General features: G+C 40.1%; 2 protein-coding genes across 29 annotated transcripts in view; both read left to right on the top strand.

Moving 5' to 3' along the window:
- Positions 1-20,795, top strand: part of LOC127533427 (gastrula zinc finger protein XlCGF26.1-like) — a 277,821-nt gene that overhangs the window by 175,609 nt on the left and 81,417 nt on the right. The gene's annotated exons all lie outside the window — the stretch shown is intronic.
- On the top strand, positions 305-19,280 carry LOC127533425 (NLR family CARD domain-containing protein 3-like). 5 transcript variants are annotated; one of them, XM_051946437.1, is made up of 11 exons: positions 305-445; positions 7,048-7,143; positions 7,520-7,641; positions 7,721-7,828; positions 13,971-14,043; positions 14,199-14,421; positions 14,604-16,386; positions 16,464-16,637; positions 16,896-17,069; positions 17,539-17,585; positions 17,736-19,280. In XM_051946437.1, exons 3-11 carry the CDS (start codon positions 7,553-7,555, stop codon positions 18,263-18,265), a joined length of 3,201 nt encoding a protein of 1,066 aa, XP_051802397.1. In that variant the 5' UTR covers positions 305-445; positions 7,048-7,143; positions 7,520-7,552; the 3' UTR covers positions 18,266-19,280. The 5 variants fall into 5 exon arrangements, with proteins under 5 accessions (XP_051802397.1, XP_051802393.1, XP_051802392.1 ...); XM_051946433.1 differs by having other exon boundaries at positions 7,516-7,641; XM_051946432.1 differs by having other exon boundaries at positions 7,510-7,641.

Here is a 20,795-nt window from a genome sequence, read left to right as displayed (position 1 = left end):
TGTAGGGGGCGGTTTGGGATTCAGCCTATGTATATCTATGCACAAAACACGTAAGTCCAAGGCATACGTAATCTACGTAACTAGGCCTGAGCCGGAAGATTTTTGATTGACAGGAAAGGGAGCAAACCAAACCCTCGGTCCGAGCGCGTTGATTGACTGATGTTTTTCAGGTCCTGCCATGTCCACAGTTATTTTTTTTAAATTCTTTTAGAGACCATACATACAAGTCCACTAAAGGTCAGTATATTAATTTTATGTGAATCAGACAAATTAAACAAACAAAAAAAACATCCTCCATAATGCCTTTAAACGCGGTTCATCTCCAGCTGAACTCTCTGATGTCTGATTTTTTTCCTCTGGAACCCAAACGCCTCTCTAACTTTCAGCTTCGTTCTTCCAAGGCTGTGGCGCAGTTTACTTCCTCCGCTTCGTCCTCCGTGTGAAGGTAATGTCAGCAGCTTTTAAACTCTTTAATGTTGGACATTTGCTCAGAAAAGCAGCAGAAACTTTGTGTGGAGCTGGAAGGTTCGGTTAAACCGATCAACGTATCGCCATTTAAACGAAGCACTAAAGAAGTAGACAAGTCTGGTTCATTTTGGAGCAAGCGGGGGGATGATGACCTCTGAATGACCTAAAAAAAATAATCTTTAATATCTCAAATTTTAACGGCACAAATCAGCACAAACGAGGCACTAACCACTCAGCCTGTTTGCTTGGATTTTTTTCTGTGGGTGGGGGGTCAGCTTCACTGAGCTGAGTGAAGCTGAGAGTAGCGTAGGATCTCCCCGATGCCATTTAGGGTGCGGACATACGCACACTCACACAGCCCCGACAGAAATACCCAAGAAATAAACATGCCGCCTTCTCCGCCCACTTCGAAGAGGAGGGATATTAGAAGTTTTTTTTCGGCCAGCAGCAGCAGCAGAGGACACTGTAAGTAATGTAAAAAGACGTCAATGTTGTGGACGTGGGGAACACACCACTAATGTTGCTACTGAAAGTCCGACCTGCATCAGAGTTAGCGTAACATTAAACTGTGTGAACTTGCTAACCTGCAAAACTCGAGTAGGAAGCTGCTTAGAGAGAATTGTCCTCCTGTATGTGTTTTCTACTGTTAACGTTAATTAAACTGTGAGAAATGTCGTGAACTCTGCTGGAAAATATAGAACCAGAAAAACGTGAGCAAGAAGCTGCTTAGAGAGAGAGGTCCCAGTCTGTGTTTCACAGGAAAGTGTTGACAGTCAAAAAAAACACACATGCTGCTGCTTTTCTTCTTGTAAACGGCCTGGTTTAGAAGGAAAGAAGGCTAGAGCATGTTGTGACTTTACACTTTTGAAACCAAATACCTATTAGTGCATTTATTTATTAATTAAAATGTATTTAATTATTTTCTACATTACTTATTTAAAAATATTTTAATTTGCAGCCTATGCAGACATTTTTTCAGATAATCTACATTAATCATGATCGAGGTAAAAAGTTCAATTAATCCCGATTTAGATTTTTTCCATAATTGCTCAACCCACTGATGCACTTTAGAGAAGAAAATAAGGGAGAAGAAGATGAAAGAGACCAATTATGTCCCGTCCCCAGCAAAAAGTGTACATGCAGGTTATGCTGTTATATCGTCCCTACCAATGTTGAGACCAAACCTACGCCCTTGCAATACAGTAAAGGGAACTGGTGATCAGGAGCTGAATATGGTGTTTTTATTCCGTGTATCTCCGCTTTGTGGTGCCTGAATCAGCCTGTGGAGGAGGCGGAGTGAGGAGCTGCTCCAAGCCGTTCAGGGAGGCCTGAGCTCGGCCTGACAACCGGCAGAGACCCGGTCTGACTGGATCCAGACAGCAGGAGGCCGTTCACTAGCCGTCCCCTTAACGTGCTATCCTGCAGTCAAACTAAGTGGATTTTACTCTGATCACTGCCTGTTTCCCTGTCAATACTATCAGCGGTCTTATTTCAAGTGATTAAAGCGTTAAAATCCTAAATCTCCTCCAGTATGTTGACTTTAATAATCAGGTTTATCATAGAACAGAAAGCTGCCTCACTGGAACGTTAGTAAGTTTGGTAAAGTTGGAAAGATATTCACAGATTGGGACTTCCAGCATCATTAACTCATGAAATATACGTTGTCAAAACATAAACGATGCCTCTTTCAAATCGTTGTAAGCTAGACAATGTGCTACAAGGTCAGTTTGATCAAAAGTCACTGTCTTTCAAGCTGCAGAAATAACGTTGGTGTCTGAGGAGTGAACAGGGACTGTCTGCAACGAGCAAAACCGCTGCAACAGCTAAAACACACAAATATTGAATTATTCAACTTTAGTGTCACTGCAGTGTCACCAAATTTACTGGAGCCTTCAATTGGCTCCTGCTGGTCATACTAAAACCCTTGGTTTGATACATAATAAAAAAATCGGAATTTTAAGGATTTTATAATTATTTTATTAGTAATAAAATTCAGTAACTACATTCTTATACACTGCAGTGTCTCTGAAATCACTGGAACCATCAACTGGCTCCTGCTGGTCAAACTACTACTCTTGATCTGATATTTCATTATTTTTCATAATTTTAAAGATTTTTTAGAAGTTGTTGTTACTTATCTCAAATATTTTTGTTATAGCAGAGAAATGTTTTTTTTGTTTTGTTTTGAGGTTATTTTTGGTCGATTGTGGAACATTAATCACTGAAAGTAACTGAATTTTATTTTATTTGGAGACTGTCCTCATTGATAAAACGACCACATAGGTTGTCTGTACACGCCCCGATTACGACCGAGTGTTGCGTTTTGACGTTAAGTGACCTCTAGCGGTTGAGTAAATATCGACACTCCGGTGTCTCAGCTGAAACGTCACCATGAGCAAACTTTGACCTAACACTAACCCTAACCATAACCCTAAACCCGTGTTGCGAAAGTGAGGGAAAAGCCGTTTCGCGAGGGAAAAGCCATTTTGCGAATTAAATCCCGTAATGCCTTCCTGTCTCCCGTCGGGGCGCTAACCGAAATACGCTCTCATGGGTCTTATTCAGGGGCACATACATACGACCTGTGTGGTCGTATGAATTTGAGGACTTGTTGTTCATTTGGGTTGTTTATTGCCATGTGAAGTTGTGTACAATATTTAGTGTGTGTGCTTGTGTGTGAAGTTTAAGGATTACAAATTAAACTAGCTTTGATGGTATTTTTCTTGATGTGTGTAGTACTATATCTTTTAGATCCATAATGCACCTGTTGGTCCAAAACAATGATAGTGAACAGTAATGAACCTGGAATGGTCCCCAAAGAGAGGATCAGAGAACACCAAGATACCAAACTATAGTGTTTAGACGGTCACCTCAAGGACTGAGCACTGGAACAAAACAATAAGACGCCTTCTGACAAGGTTTCAGCGTTCATTCATTCCAACCAGAATGTTAAACCGCTGATGAGATTTTAAAGTTAAGGCCTGAACAGACGATACTTGGAAGTAAAAAACCTGAAGGTCTGATCACAAGGACCCCTTTGATGGTTGGATGGAGTAGATTTTTTCTACAGTGTATAAGAGTGAAATAATTGAATTAATAGTTGATAATGAAAGTTCCTTAAAATTACGAAGAAATGTTTTTATGTCAAACCACAGGTTGCAGTACACCCAGCAGGGGCCAATTGATGGCTCCTATGGTAGAGATCTACAGTTGATAAGAATGAAGTTACTGATTTTTTTTTTTTAAATTATAAAAATTCCTTTAAATTCAGATTTTTTTATTTAGTATCAAACCAATAGTTGCACTACGACCAGCAGGAGCCAATTGAAGGCGCCAGTGATTTTGGTGACACTAAAGTGTAAGAGTGAAGTTATCGAATTTTATTACTAATAAGAACTAATAGAAGGTCCCATACAGACATTTTTTTTAAGCCTTCATGTTTAAAGAATTCTAGGTGTCAGAGTTCACCAGAATGCACCATTTCAGCCTTTAGATTTCAAAGGTTTCTTGCATGCTCCGCTCCCTCGCTTCCAAGGATTCACTTATTTGGTAATTTCCCAATGACATGCCTGTAAGACAGACGATACATCCAAAGTAGAAGCTAACATGTAAACTGATTCGTAGTTTACTGTTAAGATGCACAGCTCTGGCAATAAGCACACTACATATATAGCTGGTAGTAAAATTCAGTGTGTAGATGAGTATATCAAATATAGTGAGGGTGATGCAGAGTAGACTGGTGGAAATGAGCAGCTGGAAGCAGTGGGCTGGAGGAAGGTCAGCAGCAGCATCCCACAGTGGACATGATGGAGACTAGACCAGTTGGTGGGACAGCAACCACAGATCTGAAGCATCAGCTATGGAACCAGGGACACTCAGAGAAAGGACACAGGGACAAACAGAGTTAGTGTAATGCAATAGGTGGCTTGCAAACACGTGACTTTAGCGGTGGCATTAACTTCCGGTTAATGAAGTGGTGGTCAGGCCAACCAAAATGACTGCCGCAGAGCAAGGAAAACGCGACTCTTTTTCGGAGTATTTTTGTGCTGTAGATTCTCATTCTCAAACTCGATACATCGAAAAACTCAAATTTTGTGATGGCATAGATCCGTATGCGTTATCCACGAAGGATTTGACCTACGAGTTGGAAAAATATCTGCCAGTTCAGTTCCCTGATATCTCAAACTATCTGGTGCTACAAACAAGCTTTTGCACTGCTAAACAAATGAAGGCTTGGAAAAGCATGGATTCATACAATTTCTTTGTCTGTGGATGGGTTAAAGAAGTCTGAGTTAAGATCCTGAAAGACAAATCCTGCATCATAAAAAGCCGTGTAAGTAACGATTTATGTAAACTTGTACTTGCTAGGGGTGTTAGCTCGGTGGATGCTAAAACGTGTTTCTACTGTTCTTTTCAGGTGAAACATTCGCAATGTTTAACAAAAACACCAACTCATACCTGGTTGTTGATAAAAGAAGATGGAGAAACAATAACCGCGCACTGCGACTGCATGGCAGGGTAAATAATCCTTCAATGTGACAGTTTTGTGACAGTAAACAAGCTAAAAACAGCAAACGTTAGCTTGTTAAGTGGGTAGTTAGTGTTACCAATCTTTAAAGAATGGGTCTTAAAACCAACACAGAAAGGCTCTAAGCATGTATATCATAATAATTCACTAACCTTTAACGAAGTGATCGCCACAGACTCTGGCATTCTTTGACTCCGCTCCCTTCGAACTTCAGGAAATGTTAGCGAGCCATTTTTCTTTTCGTAAAATCCTTAGTGCGAGGCCCTTTTTTCATCTCTTCACGAGGAATCCTGAAGTATCCTTTATCAATTTTGCGATTTGATCGATTAGAACAACCTAAAACAACACACAAAGGCATTTTTGACCGATGAGTGAATGTTGGCCACGCTCGCTGCACTCAGCAATGTAATGAGGCGGATGTGACGTCATTTGCAAGCCACCTATAACGGTATATATATTAAATATAAAGGTAGATAGAGAAACATTCAGACAACATTTATTAAACGATGACTTTTGATGTAATTTCAACTTTGTATGAAGTTATTTCGCATCATTTGTTGCTATTTTGACTGGTTTATGGTAATTTAGTGACTTTTTAATGTCAATTTTGCATTTTTTGTGGTGATTTTGCAAATTTTTCTTCATGTTGAAACATGATTGCCTCTTTAGTGATTTTGCACATTTTTCTGGTGATTTCATTCTTACTGAGGTTATTTCACATCATTTTTGAGATATCGAATGGTTTTATGGTAATTTAGTGACTTTTTAAGGTTGATTTTGATTTTTTAAAAGTGATTTTGCGCATTTTATAGTCACTTCAGTCTTTATGAGATTATTTCACATAATTTGTTGCAATTTTTATTGTTTTTGTGATAATATAGTGTATTTTTCTGTTTTCATACATTTTTCAAAGTGATTTTGCCCTTTTTGTGTTGATTTCAGTCTTGAGGTTATTTTACATCATTTGTTGCTATTTTAAGTATTTTTTGTGGTAATTTAGTGCCTTTTTCTATTTTTCAATACATTTTTACAAGTGATTTTACACCTTTTTGTGGTGATTTCAGTCTTTGAGATTTTTTTTTTTTTACATCATTTGTTGCTATTTTGAGTGTTCTTGGGATAATTTAGTAACGTCATAATGTTGATTTTGTATTTTTGAAAATTGATTTTGCACCTTTTTGTGTTGGTTTCAGTCTTGTTGAGGTTATTTTACATCATTTGCTGCTATTTCAAGTGTTTTTATGATAATTTAGTGACTTCTCAATGTCAATTTTCATTTTTTAAAAGTGATTTTGCATGTTTTTGTGGTGACTTCAGTGTTTATGAGGTTATTTCACATCATTTGTTGCTATTTTGAGTATTTTTATGGTAATTTTAGTGTCTTTTTATGTCTTTTATGCATTTTTAAAAAACGAATTTTGCACCTTTTTCTTGTGATTTTTGCATTTTTTTTTGGGGGGGGGGGGGGGGGGGGTATTTCACATCATTTGTTGTGACTTTGAGTCTGTACATGAATTTAAACCAAATGTTCAGACATGTTGGGGTGTTCCCAACCAGCAGGAGTTCTCAAACTGATGCTGAAATCAATGTTTTATCAGTAAATATTATTTGTGTTTGTCAGACAGTTCTAAACATGAGTTGTTCTTATTATCTGTCAATCACAACCTGTGATCTGATCTGTCTAGCGGAGGGGAAAAGATTTAAAGTGAAATAAAGTTAACCTGATACACTTTGAAGAAACCAAATGCTAGAAATGTTCAGATGTTTCTTAAATGCAGCATAAAATGAGATTGAGAGCAGACATGTTGAGGGAAATGTGCTGATGTTGGTTCTGTCCCAGTGATTCCATTCTAGGAAATATTAACTGTCAGAGATTTACAGCCTGATGGGAGCTTCTGGTTTCATTAAGCACAGGGTTTGTAGAAGTTGTGTTGGATGTTGAGTGACATGAAAACGGTTGAATGTTGAAATAATCGGTCACATGAAATGAGTGGGAATCAGCCTGTAAAATGTGCTTTTATTGTGAAACTCTGCCTGCTGCTTCCTCATAGGTGGAGTTCTGACTGGTTCCAGGAAACAGATCACCTGTCTGAGCGTCCAGGAGTGGACTGGAAACTTTTTTCCTTCTTCAGCGCTTTGAATAAAGTGTAAGTTTGCTTTGTTTGCTGCTTTAACTTCAGCAATGTTGCGGTTTGTTTCTGCTGAGTCATGTTTCTACATGGTCACTTCTTATTTCAGCACAAACTGTGGATCACTGCTGTTTAAACATGGATCAATATGATTATTAGCTTATTGATTGACTGCAATCAGTCAATATTTCTATGAGATTATTGATGGACTTGAGTCAGTTTGATGAGCTGCTGATGTTTCTTTGTTGTTTTGTCTTTCTGACTTTGGGTTTGTGGGTGAGTCTCTGCAGCTCCATGACTCCATCTGCTGGACTGATAGAAGTGCAGCAGCTGATCTTCTCCAGCAGGATCTGAGTGGATGAATGATGTTTATTTCCTGTGCAGGTGAAGGTAGAAAGTGTGTGTGAGCTGCTGTGAGTTGAGCATCATGGCTGAGTGTGAAGACAGAGAGGAGGGAGTCCCTCCCTCTAAAAGCTCTCTGTGTGGGGAACAGGAGAACCAGAGCAAAGCTCAGAGGTGAGAGCACCATCTCTGTCCAGGACTCTGCTGCATGTCAGAGCTCAGCATCACATCACTGCTGCATCATTATTGACAGGAATCCACCTGGACCTGGATCTGGATCCAGCTGTGTGTCCATAAAGAGTGACTGGTCTAAGGTTCAATCTGTTGATTTTAAAGGAGAACCAGGTCCTGCTGCAGAGGGGTAAGATGTTCAGAACATAAACTTTTGACCAAAGGTTAAATTATCTCTTTACTGATTTTCCTGAAATCTGTTGTAATATGTTTTCTTAAATCCAGATTAGTTTTCATCTCATGTGAGCAGAGCTTAATGTCCTCTCATATGTTACTGTTATTATTAATATTAATATTAATATTCTTGCTGTTCTGCTTCTGAAAGTTTCCACATGCCTCCTTAGTGGTGGAACTCAATATTTTATATGGTTCTTTGGTGTCTGCATGGCAGCATGGCTCGATAGCGCCTCCTATAGTTAAAGTTCAGAGATTTGCCTCAATATAGGGAACTAATCGAAGCAGTTTAAGATATGGTCGGTGTTGTCTCAAGAGCTCTTTGATGCAACCTTAACAGAATTGTGACTTTATTGAAGGACATTGACATCTCAGCTCTGAGTTCTAGTCAAAGCGCCACCTACTGGACACAGTAAGTCAGCCGTAGGAGACAACTAGAACTATTTAAAATAGGTTTGGGTCATTCCTACTATTCGGTGCCATTTGAGTCCCCATGACAGAGCATTGCATATTTTTGGTAAAAATGTCCTAATACTAATTTTCAAAAGCCTGGCTTATATGGTTAACAGTTCTCTACCATAATATACAATGATATGTATGCAGGAATATCTCAATTTTAAACAATTACCCTTATTTTTGGATAAGTAGGCCAAATTCCCATGTCCCAAATCATGTTTGCTCAATTAAAAATACACATAAAAGTAATAGTAATAAAATAAACCCAACACTTTTCACGATTGTTGCACAGCTTTGTTTATAGTCTACCTCCCCAAATGTTATTTTTTGTTATTTATACATTTTTACTGCTTAAAATATTCAAAATATGTTGTGTCCCTGAGTCAACTGTCCACCCTGTTACTTTGATACAAAGATCTCTGCACATGCCCCCCCAATACATCATCTAGTCACTTGATATAGGAAGTGGCTTACACTTTTGGAGGGAAAATCAAACTAATCGAAGCAAAATAAGTACCTCTCTTTAAACAACCTTTTTTAAGTATTTTAGAATGCTTGACTGACGTGGTAAAGCATAAGATGTCCACCCTGTTACCCTGTTTTATAGCAGAAAATTATATTTTTTGGTAATTTCAAAAATATGGTTAATAAATATGCTAAAAATCTTCCTCGGTTGTCACTAAGTGCTATCTTGTTTTTCATCACATTAGCAGTAAGGGACAGCTTTAGCATTAAATGTCCCCCCTGTTACCGTTTTGTAGAGTAACAGGGTGGACACACAGTAACAGGGTGGACACACAGTAACAGGGTGGACACACAGTAACAGGGTGGACACACAGTAACAGGGTGGACACACAGTAACAGGGTGGACACACAGTAACAGGGTGGACACACAGTAACACGGTGGACACACAGTAACAGGGTGGACACACAGTAACAGGGTGGACACACAGTAACACGGTGGACACACAGTAACACGGTGGACACACAGTAACAGGGTGGACACACAGTAACAGGGTGGACACACAGTAACAGGGTGGACACACAGTAACAGGGTGGACACACAGTAACAGGGTGGACACACAGTAACACGGTGGACACACAGTAACAGGGTGGACACACAGTAACAGGGTGGACACACAGTAACACGGTGGACACACAGTAACAGGGTGGACACACAGTAACAGGGTGGACACACAGTAACACGGTGGACACACAGTAACAGGGTGGACACACAGTAACAGGGTGGACACACAGTAACAGGGTGGACACACAGTAACAGGGTGGACACAACAGAGGTGGATAAACATCTTTCTTCAGCATATGTTGTCTTCTATTATTATTTTTGGTTATAAATTGATTATTTTATTTTTAGTTATTGAATGAATTTCCTATTTTAAATTATTGAATGAATTTCTAATTAATGATTTATATTTTTCAGTGAATTCGTATGTAAAGCTGATGCTAATGACGTTTTTGATGTTTTTCATATGACTAGTTAATGATATTTTTATTTACTTGTTGGAAGTATTTTAAAAAAAATAATTTTAATGTTCATGTAAAGGTTAAATAAATTTACTTTTTTAAATAAAATTTTGTTCACAAATATTAGCTCCATTCTGTGACGTCTTGTCCACCCTGTTACTCGTCTGTCCACCCTGTTACCTTATTATTTTTTGATGAGAATTAGATAAAAAGTCTGAAATATTTAGCATGTCTTTGTGTTTACTTGCAGTTTCTAATTAGTATAATGAAATCACTAAAAAAATATAGATTCCATTGAAATTATCTTAAAATTGAAAAGAAATGTGTTCAAATTGTGTTGTGCCTTACAATAGAGCACATTTTTTGTACATATACTTCTTTGTTAATATTTCTCAAAATAGATATTTCAAGGGTAAATTAAGGGACATTTTAGCTCTTACTAAATGTAATTATTATAGCTAGAGTGGTTTGGAAACATAGTGTAATAGATGTGAGAATGTCCTGTAACAGGGTGGACATTTGCTGTCTGTCACATGCAAAGAATTTGGTAAAAATATTAGATTATTGATATCCTGAGCTGGACCAATATAGTTTTCTTATAGTTTGATAAGTAATCCTTAACATACACACGTGGACAAAATTGTTGGTACCCCTCAGTTAAAGAAGGAAAAACCGACAATTCTCACTGAAATCACTTGAAACTCACAAAAGTAATAATAAATAAAACATTTTTGAAAATTAAATAATCAAAATCAGCCATCACTTTTGAATTGTTGATTAACATAATTATTTAAAAAAAACAAACTAATGAAATAGGGCTGGACAAAAATGATGGTACCCATAACTTAATATTTTGTTGCACAACCTTTTGAGGCAATCACTGCAATTAAACGATTTCTGTATTTGTCAATGAGCGTTCTGCAGCTGTCAACAGGTATTTTGGCCCACTCCTCATGAGCAAACAGCTCCAGTTGTCTCAGGTTTGATGGGTGTCTTCTCCAAATGGCATGTTTCAGCTCCTTCCACATATGTTCAATGGGATTCAGATCTGGGCTCATAGAAGGCCACTTTAGAATAGTCCAACGCTTTTCTCTCAGCCATTCTTGGGAGTTTTTGGCTGTGTGTTTTGGATCGTTGTCCTGTTGGAAGACCCATGACCTGCGACTGAGACCAAGCTTTCTGACACTAGGCAGCACATTTCTCTCCAGAATGCCTTGATAGTCTTCAGATTTCATCGTACCTTGCACACTTTCAAGACACCGTGTGCCAGATGCAGCAAAGCAGCCCCAAAACATTACTGAGCCTCCTCCATGTTTCACCGTAGGGACAGTGTTCTTTTCTTCGTATGCTTGGTTTTTGAGTCTATGAACATAGAGTTGATGTGCCTTACCAAAAAGCTCCAGTTTGGTCTCATCTGTCCAAAGGACATTCTCCCAGAAGCTTTGTGGCTTGTCAACATGCATTTTTGCAAATTCCAGTCTCGCTTTTTTATGAGTTTTTTTCAGCAGTGGTGTCCTCCTTGGTCGTCTCCCATGAAGTCCACTTTGGCTCAAACAACGACGAATGGTGCAATCTGACACTGATGTACCTTGGCCTTGGAGTTCACCTTTAATTTCTTTGGAGGTTGCTCTGGGCTCTTTGGATACAATTCCAACGATCCGTCTCTTCAATTTGTCATCAATTTTCCTCTTGCGGCCACGTCCAGGGAGGTTGGCTACTGTCCCGTGGGTCTTGAACTTCTGAATAATATGAGCCACTGTTGTCACAGGAACTTCAAGCTGTTTAGAGATGGTCTTATAGCCTTTACCTTTAAGATGTTTGTCTATAATTTTTTTTCGGATGTCCTGGGACAATTCTCTCCTTCGCTTTCTGTTGTCCATGTTCAGTGTGGTACACACCTTTTCACCAAACAGCAGGGTGACTACTTGTCTCCCTTTAAATAGGCAGACTGACTGATTATGAGTTTGGAAACACCTGTGATGTCAATTAAATGACACACCTGAGTTAATCATGTCACTCTGGTCAAATAGTTTTCAATCTTTTATAGAGGTACCATCATTTTTGTCCAGGCCTGTTTCATTAGTTTGTTTTTTTAAATAATTATGTTAATCAACAATTCAAAAGTAATGGCTGTTTTTGATTATTTAATTTTCAATAAATTTTTATTTATTGTTACTTTTGTGAGTTTCAAGTGATTTCAGTGAGAATTGTGGGTTTTTCCTTCTTTAACTGAGGGGTACCAACAATTTTGTCCACGTGTGTAAAAGACGAAAAAATTGGAAATTTTAACATTTTTTTAATAGATTAAACAAGGCCGAAATGGCACCGAATAGTAGGAATGACCCGTTTACATGCTGTGTTCTACATATGAGGCTCAGCAACATCATGTTTTCTAGCACCACATAAAGTTCTATAAAACATACATCATGTTCCGAACCACAAAGTTCAGATAAACTGACTTGTTCCATCAGTGAGTGATGGAGGTGAGAAAGCAAAGTTCTGGAACTATCGTCCCTCCTTGATGAACTTGAAGGCCTCATCACTGATTACAGCTTTAGTTTAACATTAATGTTTAACTTCCATCTTCAAAGACATTAAACTACCGACTGTTCTATCAGTTGTTCCAAATATATTCCAGCATTAAATCCCTCTGAAACTCTGCTATGACCTCCATGTGTCAGATTCTTTTGGTGAGGGAGAATCCACTAGTGAGAACAAGCAAACCAGAGACTAAGTGAAGCAGGAGTTTATTTAGAGGATGTTAAAATATGCAGGTGTACAGCTCGATACAATCAGGTAAACCAAACAAGCCAGGACAGTGAGCTACAGAGAACAAGAAACTAATCAAAACCCAACTAAAGACTAAGTTAACAGAAACTGAACACCAAAACATGAAACTCAAAGGGAGACAAAGAAACACAAAATACACAAAACTATGACTCAAGACATAACCAACAGAAGTGCAAAGACTAAAGCTGAACAGAACCAAGTAGAACAAGAGTACAGGAGAACACTAACCAGAAACACAAGAAAACATTGACTCAGGAATGAATGAGTTCAGTGGAGGGATGTGTCAAGGCTGATGGTCTGACAGAGAGTGAAATCTGAGCCAGAGCTTGATTGAGAGGAGAGTTGATTGGAGGCAGGAGAACCAGCCTCTGCTCAGGTGCTGCTGATTAGGAAGAAGTTCTCAGAGAAGGTTACAGAGGAGCACAGATCCTGACACCATGGTTTCCAAGAGAATCTAAAGGGAATGCTCCTTCCTAGTGAACTTTGTCTTGATTTACCAGAATCCATCAGTCACCAGAGTTGTCTGGACCTGCATCTGCATCCAGCTGTGTGTCCTTCAAGAGCGACCAGTCTAAGGATCTTCCTTATAACTTAAGAGGAGAACCAGGTCCTGCTGCAGAGGGATAAGACGTTCAGAACAAGGTTTCAGAGCTGCTAGTTTGATAGCAGATTAGCTCCTCATCCAACAGAAGAAATGTTTTGAAGAAGTGATGCTAATCACGTGAACATCATCCACAGAGACATTAAAAACAGAACCAGGTGGATCACAGCAAGAACTCTGAGTTCACTAAAATATCAAGAAATAGATTTACTGGACAAAACACCAGTTCTGTGATCATATAAGCCTTGTTTGTCTGTATGTTAGCCTGTATGTTAACCTACATGTTAGCCTGTGCGTAAGCCCATATGTTCCCCTGTATGTTAGCCAGCATGTTAAATTTCATGCTAGCCTGTAGTTTAGCCTGTATGTTAGCCTGCATGTTAGCTTACATGTTTGCCTATATATTACATTGTTGATGGAAACGACTGATGCTGGATGAGGATGGAGAGGACAGAAAAATGGTTCTTGTTGTCCTCTCTGAGTTTAATCGGTCAGCATCAAGACCTACAGAGCAGTTTTCCAGGTTCTCTCAGAAGTTCCAACCCTGAAGTAGGAACTTTGAACTCCTAGAAACAGTCCTGAAAGAGGTTCTACAGGGATGGTTCCTGTGGTCAGAACAAAGATTGATGATGAGCCAAAATGAAGAGAAAGTTCATGTAGTGGAAAACAGACTAATGTTGGAATCTCTAATGAACATCATGGACCTTCAGCTGGTGTTTGTCTCTGTGTGATAAAGTTAGAGTTAACTGTTGATGTTGATCCACAGAGTGGAGCAGCAGAACTCGGAGGTTCCCAGTGCTCAGTCTGACCAGCAGCATCACCTGGACTCCATATTCATGGTGAGTTCATGGACAAGTTGTTCTCCATCTGTTGTGTTCAGGCGTCTCCATGCTGCTCTTTGTAGACCAGTGGACTGTCAGTGTGTCCAACATGGATCTGATGTTTGGCTCCATGATTTCACTGATGGACTCATTGACACATTTCTGTGTTCCAGCTGCTGGAGGAAAACATGGTGACTTTTGTGAAGAAGGAGCTGAAGAAGATGCAGAAGCTTGCGAGTCCAGATTACCCAAAATGCTCCTCAGAGAGTCAGAGGGAGGATGAGGAGGAGTTGGAGGGTGATGATGAGAGGAGCAGCAGAGAGATGTTTCAGCAGATCACAGTGTTGTTCCTGAGGAAGATGAAGCAGGAGAAGCTGGCTGACTGTCTGCAGAGCAGTAAGAGGATTTGTGTAAAGACTGAAGCTGCTGATCAACAGAACATTTACTAAAGTCTCAGAATATCATCACACAATCAGTCTTTAGGGGGACAAACTGTCACCTTCACTTTATTGCTACTTTGGTGCTTTCATATCCAGGTTACTTCTACTTCACTCTTTCTTTCTTGTGTTTTCATTCAGAACTTCCTGCAGTTTGTGGACGGGAACTTAAATGTGGTCTGCAGAAGAAGTTCCAGAGAGTGTTTGAGGGCATTGCTAAAGCAGGACAGCCAACCCTCCTGAATGAGATCTACACAGAGCTGTACATCACAGAGGGAGGGACTGCAGAGGTCAATGATGAACATGAGGTCAGACAGATTGAAGTAGCATCCAGGAAAGCAGACAGAGCAGAAAGAACCATCTTAGCAGAAGACATCTTTAAAGACTCATCTGGAACAGACAAACCAATCAGAACAGTGATGACACAGGGAGTGGCTGGCATCGGGAAAACAGTGTTAACGCAGAAGTTGACTCTGGACTGGGCTGAAGACAAAAGCAACCAGGACATCCACTTCATGTTTCCACTGACTTTCAGAGAGCTGAATGTAGTGAAAGAGACAATGTTTAGCTTGGTGGAACTTGTTCATTACTTCTTCAGTGAAATCAAAGCAGCAGGAATCTGTAACTTTGAAGACGTCCAGGTTGTGTTGATCTTTGATGGTCTGGATGAGTGTCGCCTTCCTCTGGACTTCCACAACAATCAGGTCCTGACTGATGTTAGAGAGTCCACCTCAGTGGATGTGCTACTGACAAACCTGATCAGGGGGAAGCTGCTTCCCTCTGCTCGCCTCTGGATAACCACACGACCTGCAGCAGCCAATCAGATCCCTCCTGATTGTGTGGACATGGTGACGGAGGTCAGAGGGTTCACTGACCCACAGAAGGAGGAGTACTTCAGGAAGAGATTCAGAGATAAGAAAAAGGCCAGCAGCATCATCTCCCACATGAAGAAGTCACGAAGCCTCCACATCATGTGCCACATCCCAGTGTTCTGCTGGATCACTGCTACAGTTCTGGAGGAGCTGCTGAGAAGCAGAGAGGGAGGAGATCTGCCCAGAACCCTGACTGAGATGTTCATCCACCACCTGGTGGTTCAGGCCAAAGTCAAGAAGGTCAAGTATGATGGAGGAGCTGAGACAGATCCACACTGGAGTCCAGACAGCAGGAGGATGATTGAGTCTCTGGGAAAACTGGCTTTTAATCAGCTGCAGAGAGGAAACCTGATCTTCTATGAGTCCGACCTGACAGAGTGTGGCATCGATGCGGAAGCAGCCTCAGTGTACTCAGGAGTGTTCACACAGATCTTTAAAGAGGAGAGAGGGCTGTACCAGGACAAGGTGTTCTGCTTCGTCCATCTGTGTGTTCAGGAGTTTCTGGCTGCTTTTCATGTCCATCAGACCTTCATCAACTCTGGAATCAACCTGTTGGAAAAACAACAACAAACAACCTCCAACAAACCTGATCCAACAGTTTTCTACCAGACAGCTGTGGACGAGGCCTTACAGAGTCCAAACGGACACCTGGACTTGTTCCTGCGCTTCCTCCTGGGTCTTTCACTGCCGACCAATCAGAATCTCCTACGAGGCCTGCTGACACAGACAGGAAGTGGCTCACAGACCGATCATAAAACAGTGGAGTACATCAAGGAGAAGATCAGTGGGAATCTGTCTGCAGAGAGAAGCATCAATCTGTTCCACTGTCTGAATGAACTGAAGGATGTTTCTCTAGTGGAGGAGATCCAACAGTCACTGAGATCAGGACGTCTGTCCACAGATAAACTGTCTCCTGCTCAGTGGTCAGCTCTGGGCTTCATCTTACTGTCATCAGGAGAACATCTGGATGTATTTGACCTGAAGAAATACTCTGCTTCAGAGGAGGCTCTTCTGAGGCTGCTGCCAGTGGTCAAAGCCTCCAACAAAGTTGTGTAAGTAGTTGGAGACTGAAGATCATTTTTCATTTTGCTGCTGTTTCATCAGTATAATGTGCTTTTTGTCTCTTCAGACTGAGTGGCTGTAATCTGTCAGAGAGAAGCTGTGGAGCTCTGTCCCCAGTCCTCAGCTCCCAGTCCTCCAGTGTGACAGAGCTGGACCTGAGTAACAACAACCTGCAGGATTCAGGAGTGGCGAGTCTTTCTGCTGGACTGGAGAGTCCACACTGTAAAGTGGAAGCTCTCAGGTCAGGACTCATGCTTTGAAACTGATGTGATTTCTATCAGTGGATAAACAGCTAACCTGAGTACAATCATTTCTGCTGATGGGATTCATCAAATGAGCTTTTACTCAACTTGTGCAGGACTTGTCAGGGTTTATTTTTGACATGATTAAATCCCACTAATTGTTGAGATTGTTGATTTGCTTGAGAAGAAGAAAAGAAAGAGTGAGAAACATCCAGCCAAGTGTTGTCCGTCAGGTTTGTGTTGTTTTGTGTGTGCAGGCTGTCAGGCTGTCTGGTCACAGAGAAAGGCTGTGCTTCTCTGGCCTCAGCTCTGAGCTTGAAGACCTCAAATCTGAAAGAGCTTGATCTGAGCTACAACCATCCAGGAGACTCAGGAGAGAAGATGCTGAGCGTTAAAGCGGAGGATCCACACTGTAGACTGGAAACTCTCAGGTACAGACAGACAGACACTCTCAGGAAACTATCAGCATAGCTCACAACAAAGACAGGAAGCAGAAGAACACTGTTAGCTCAGCTGTGCACCATGACTGAAGGGAAGGGGAACCTGTTAGCCTAGCTTAGCTCAAAGACAGGAAGCAGGGTAAGCTGTTAGCCTAGCTTAGTTCAAAGGCACAAAGCAGGCTAAACTGTTAGCCTAGCTTAGTTCAAAGACACGAAGGTGAGTGAACTGTTAGCCTAGCTCCATAAACAGAGGAAGCATAAATGAGTAAAGCTGAATAATGAGTGTAAACTGAGCTGGAACGTGACGAGCACAGGACAGGACTTCAGAGATGCTGCATTCAGGTGTCTGTGTCTCCATGTTGGACTGGTCCTTTATCAGTGGAACAGTGTGAGAGCCATGTAACGTCCATGTGTGCTGCTGAAAGAGTCTCTGCTGCTCTGACCGTCCTCCTCCTTTCAGGGTGACGCCTGCTGGAGTCCGATGGTTGACACCAGGTCTGAGGAAGTGTAAGTGTGTTTGAATGGATTGATGGAAACAAAGCAGCACATTCAAGCATCTTCAAAGTGTCACATCTCTGAGGTCATCATCAAAGCTTTAATACTGATCACATGATCCATCAATAACTGCAGCTGTGTTGTGTTTGTTCTCTCCATCAGATTCCTGTCAACTCACAGTCGACACAAACACAATAAACAGAAAACTCAGACTGTCTGACAACAACAGAAGGGTGGCATATGTGGAGAAGGAAGATCAGTTTTATCCTGATCATCCAGACAGGTTTGACCCGTATCCTCAGCTGCTGTGTAGAAATGTTCTGACTGGTCGCTGTTACTGGGAGGTGGAGTGGAGAGGAGTGGCTCTAGTATCAGTGAGTTACAGAGGAATCAGAAGGAAAGGAGGCAGTGATGACTGTCTGTTTGGATCTAATGATCAGTCCTGGAGTCTGCGCTGCTCTGATGATGATGGTTACTCTGCATGGCACAATAACAGTAAAACACCCATCAAGTCCTCCTCAGTCTCTGACAGAGTTTCAGTTTATGTGGATGTTGATGCTGGAACTCTGTCCTTCTACGGAGTCTCCTCTGACTCTCTGATCCACCTCCACACCTTCAACACCACATTCACTGAAACTCTCTATCCTGGATTCTGGTTCTTCTATCCTGGTTCCTCAGTGTCTCTGTGCTGAGTCTTGTCTCCAGAGTCTCCTCCTGGTACAGAAACAGTGTTGAACAGATGGTTGAGTCTCTCCATGACTCTGTCCCTCACAAACATGTTTTCACATTCATGGATTAAATGTGTTTCTTTGTCAAATCCTTCTAAATGATTCCTTGTAAACTTGTTCCTCTTCAAAGATGAAGTTGTGATTCTTCCAGGAGCCAAATGTGGTGTTTGCGTCTTTTTCCAGTCAAATGTTGAGAGTGAAAATCAGGATGTGGTGTTCTTCTGACGCTCACTTGAACTAAAAGCATTTGAGCTGCACAAAGTGTGAAATGAGAGAGGAAGCAGTGAATCTCCAAACTGCTGACAGACTTTCACACATTATTGTCCAGTGAAAATCAGCTTTTTGTGCAGCCACACTTGATCCTGATGTGAGTCTTTCAGTCCTGTTCTAGTGATGAAATGAGAACTTCCTTCATCTGTATCACTCTTTCCAAAGTATTCTGTGCTCTTCTGTCATTTGTGTCTTATTGATAGATCCAGTTTTCATTTTTACAATAAATAAGTGGTTCAATAAGTTATTTTTTTATAAGATTCTGAATTTATGGTTTCATCGACAAATTCTAACAGATTTTATTTTTCCATCAAAGCTCCCATAACCCTAGCTATCTCTGGATAAAAATGTTTTCAGCCTCGATATGATTCCAGTAGAATTTAAACCCACCAGGACTATCCAGATTACATTGAACTCTGTTAATTCAACATTTTTTTTGCCTGTTTAATTCTATAAATGTTGTGTTTGGCCGTTAAAGGTTTTCCTCACATTATGTTGTATTTTAACCCTTCCATGGTCTAAATTCTTTGAACAGATCTTGTGCTGTAATCAATATCTAACTTGGTTTTTATTTTCATTGTGCAGTGGTTGATTTTTCCTGAACAAGATCAAAAATTTTTAACACATCTTTCTTCAGTTTTATTTGGTCTAACTGTGAGTTTTAAACTATTAGAACTTTCATTTTATTCAATAAATGACTAATAACACACTTTGATCTTCATGTTTGTTTGCTTATTTGTTGATAAGTGGAATTTAATTTTCCATGCTGAATAATCAACGTTTATCCTCTTCCACAACAGAAATGAAAACAGAAAAAATATCTTTTTTAAAGCAGTAAAACTGATGCTTTTATTTTTGTTTTTATCTTTTTGTCTCCATTTTTAATTACATTTAATTAAATTTAGCCCTAAAAGCAAATATAAAGTTCTACAAAGACTAGAACAGAAACTCCATATTTTAGTGGTGAAAAGACTCAGAAACCAAACTTGTAAATAAATGATCTTCTCTGTTTTAATTTCTATCTGTTCTTATCACAGTCAGTGAGCGAGTAAAACATGAACAATCTGAAGTTATGAACTTTAACGTCTTTCAAACTGATTTTTCTCTGAACAATCCAAATAAAGTGTGAGGTCAAAGTGTGACGGTTAGCTCAACATAAACTACTAATATCCTGTTGAAGCGCTATAGAAGCGTCAGAGCAGCAGATTGTAAAGTCTGGTCCAGATAAGGAGCTCTACAGTGAGGCTGAGTGTCCATCAGAGCTGTCTAACCTGGACCTCACATCTCTGAAACCGTTGGAGCTCATTTTTAATCCGCTTCATCTGGAGAAACTCACCACACATTGGACCTTTTTACAACCACTTTCTCACCTGAAATCATCTGAAAACTACATTTTGTGTCACAGCAGGATTCCCAAAATACTTGAGTTTCCTCTGAAAGTTTCCTCCTCGGTCTTTGCTGCTGGTCTAAATGCATTCTGGGATATTTGGCTCCCCAAGTTTTTTTTTTTATTTTTTTTATTAAGCTTAATTAAACAACAAATAGGCACCAACTGTGTCCTACAATTCCACTGGTCCAAGCAGAAGAGAAGCAGAAAAGAAAAACATATAATCAAATCAGACAGCTTCAAATAAATGAACTTCTCAGGGGTTCATCAGTTTAGAACATGAGAATCTGAGACAGTCTGAAGGAACTTCTATTTGACAGTTTTATTAGGAGGAAAAGAAAAGTTTCAAATCATTTTAAAAGCAATAAAATTCAGAGCAGCCTTTAAAAATCTACATTTGTGAGTCTAAAATTCACCAGTTCTCATTCTATTATTCCACATAAAGTCCAGATGTTTGTTGTGCATAAAGAGAGCAAACTTGATAGAATTGTATTCACAGACAGGTTGAACGTTGTTTGTCAGCAACCATTCATGATTGTGTCCCTAAAGCTCCTCACAATAGTTCAGGAGGAGAACAGATGTTCTGGAGGTTCACATCTTCTCCATCAATGTACATGTGTTCTTCTCCACATGAAATCTCCTTCTGGAACATTCTCTACATGGAGAAACATCAGAAAGAGTTTAGAAATGAACTTCTTTCATTTCAGCTCAGAAAGGAAAAGACAAATATCTGCTTGTGACTTTGATAGAGTCAGTCTGTGGAAATGTTGGAGATCCAACTTTTCTTTGAGCAGGAAGAGGAAAACATTCTTTAATTCCTGATCATCTCACAATGTT

The sequence above is a fragment of the Acanthochromis polyacanthus genome, chromosome 3 (genome assembly GCF_021347895.1).
Source record: "Acanthochromis polyacanthus isolate Apoly-LR-REF ecotype Palm Island chromosome 3, KAUST_Apoly_ChrSc, whole genome shotgun sequence".
NCBI lineage: Eukaryota > Metazoa > Chordata > Actinopteri > Pomacentridae > Acanthochromis > Acanthochromis polyacanthus.
Note: the sequence above shows the minus strand (reverse complement) of the source record. Positions and strands in the feature narration are given on the sequence as shown.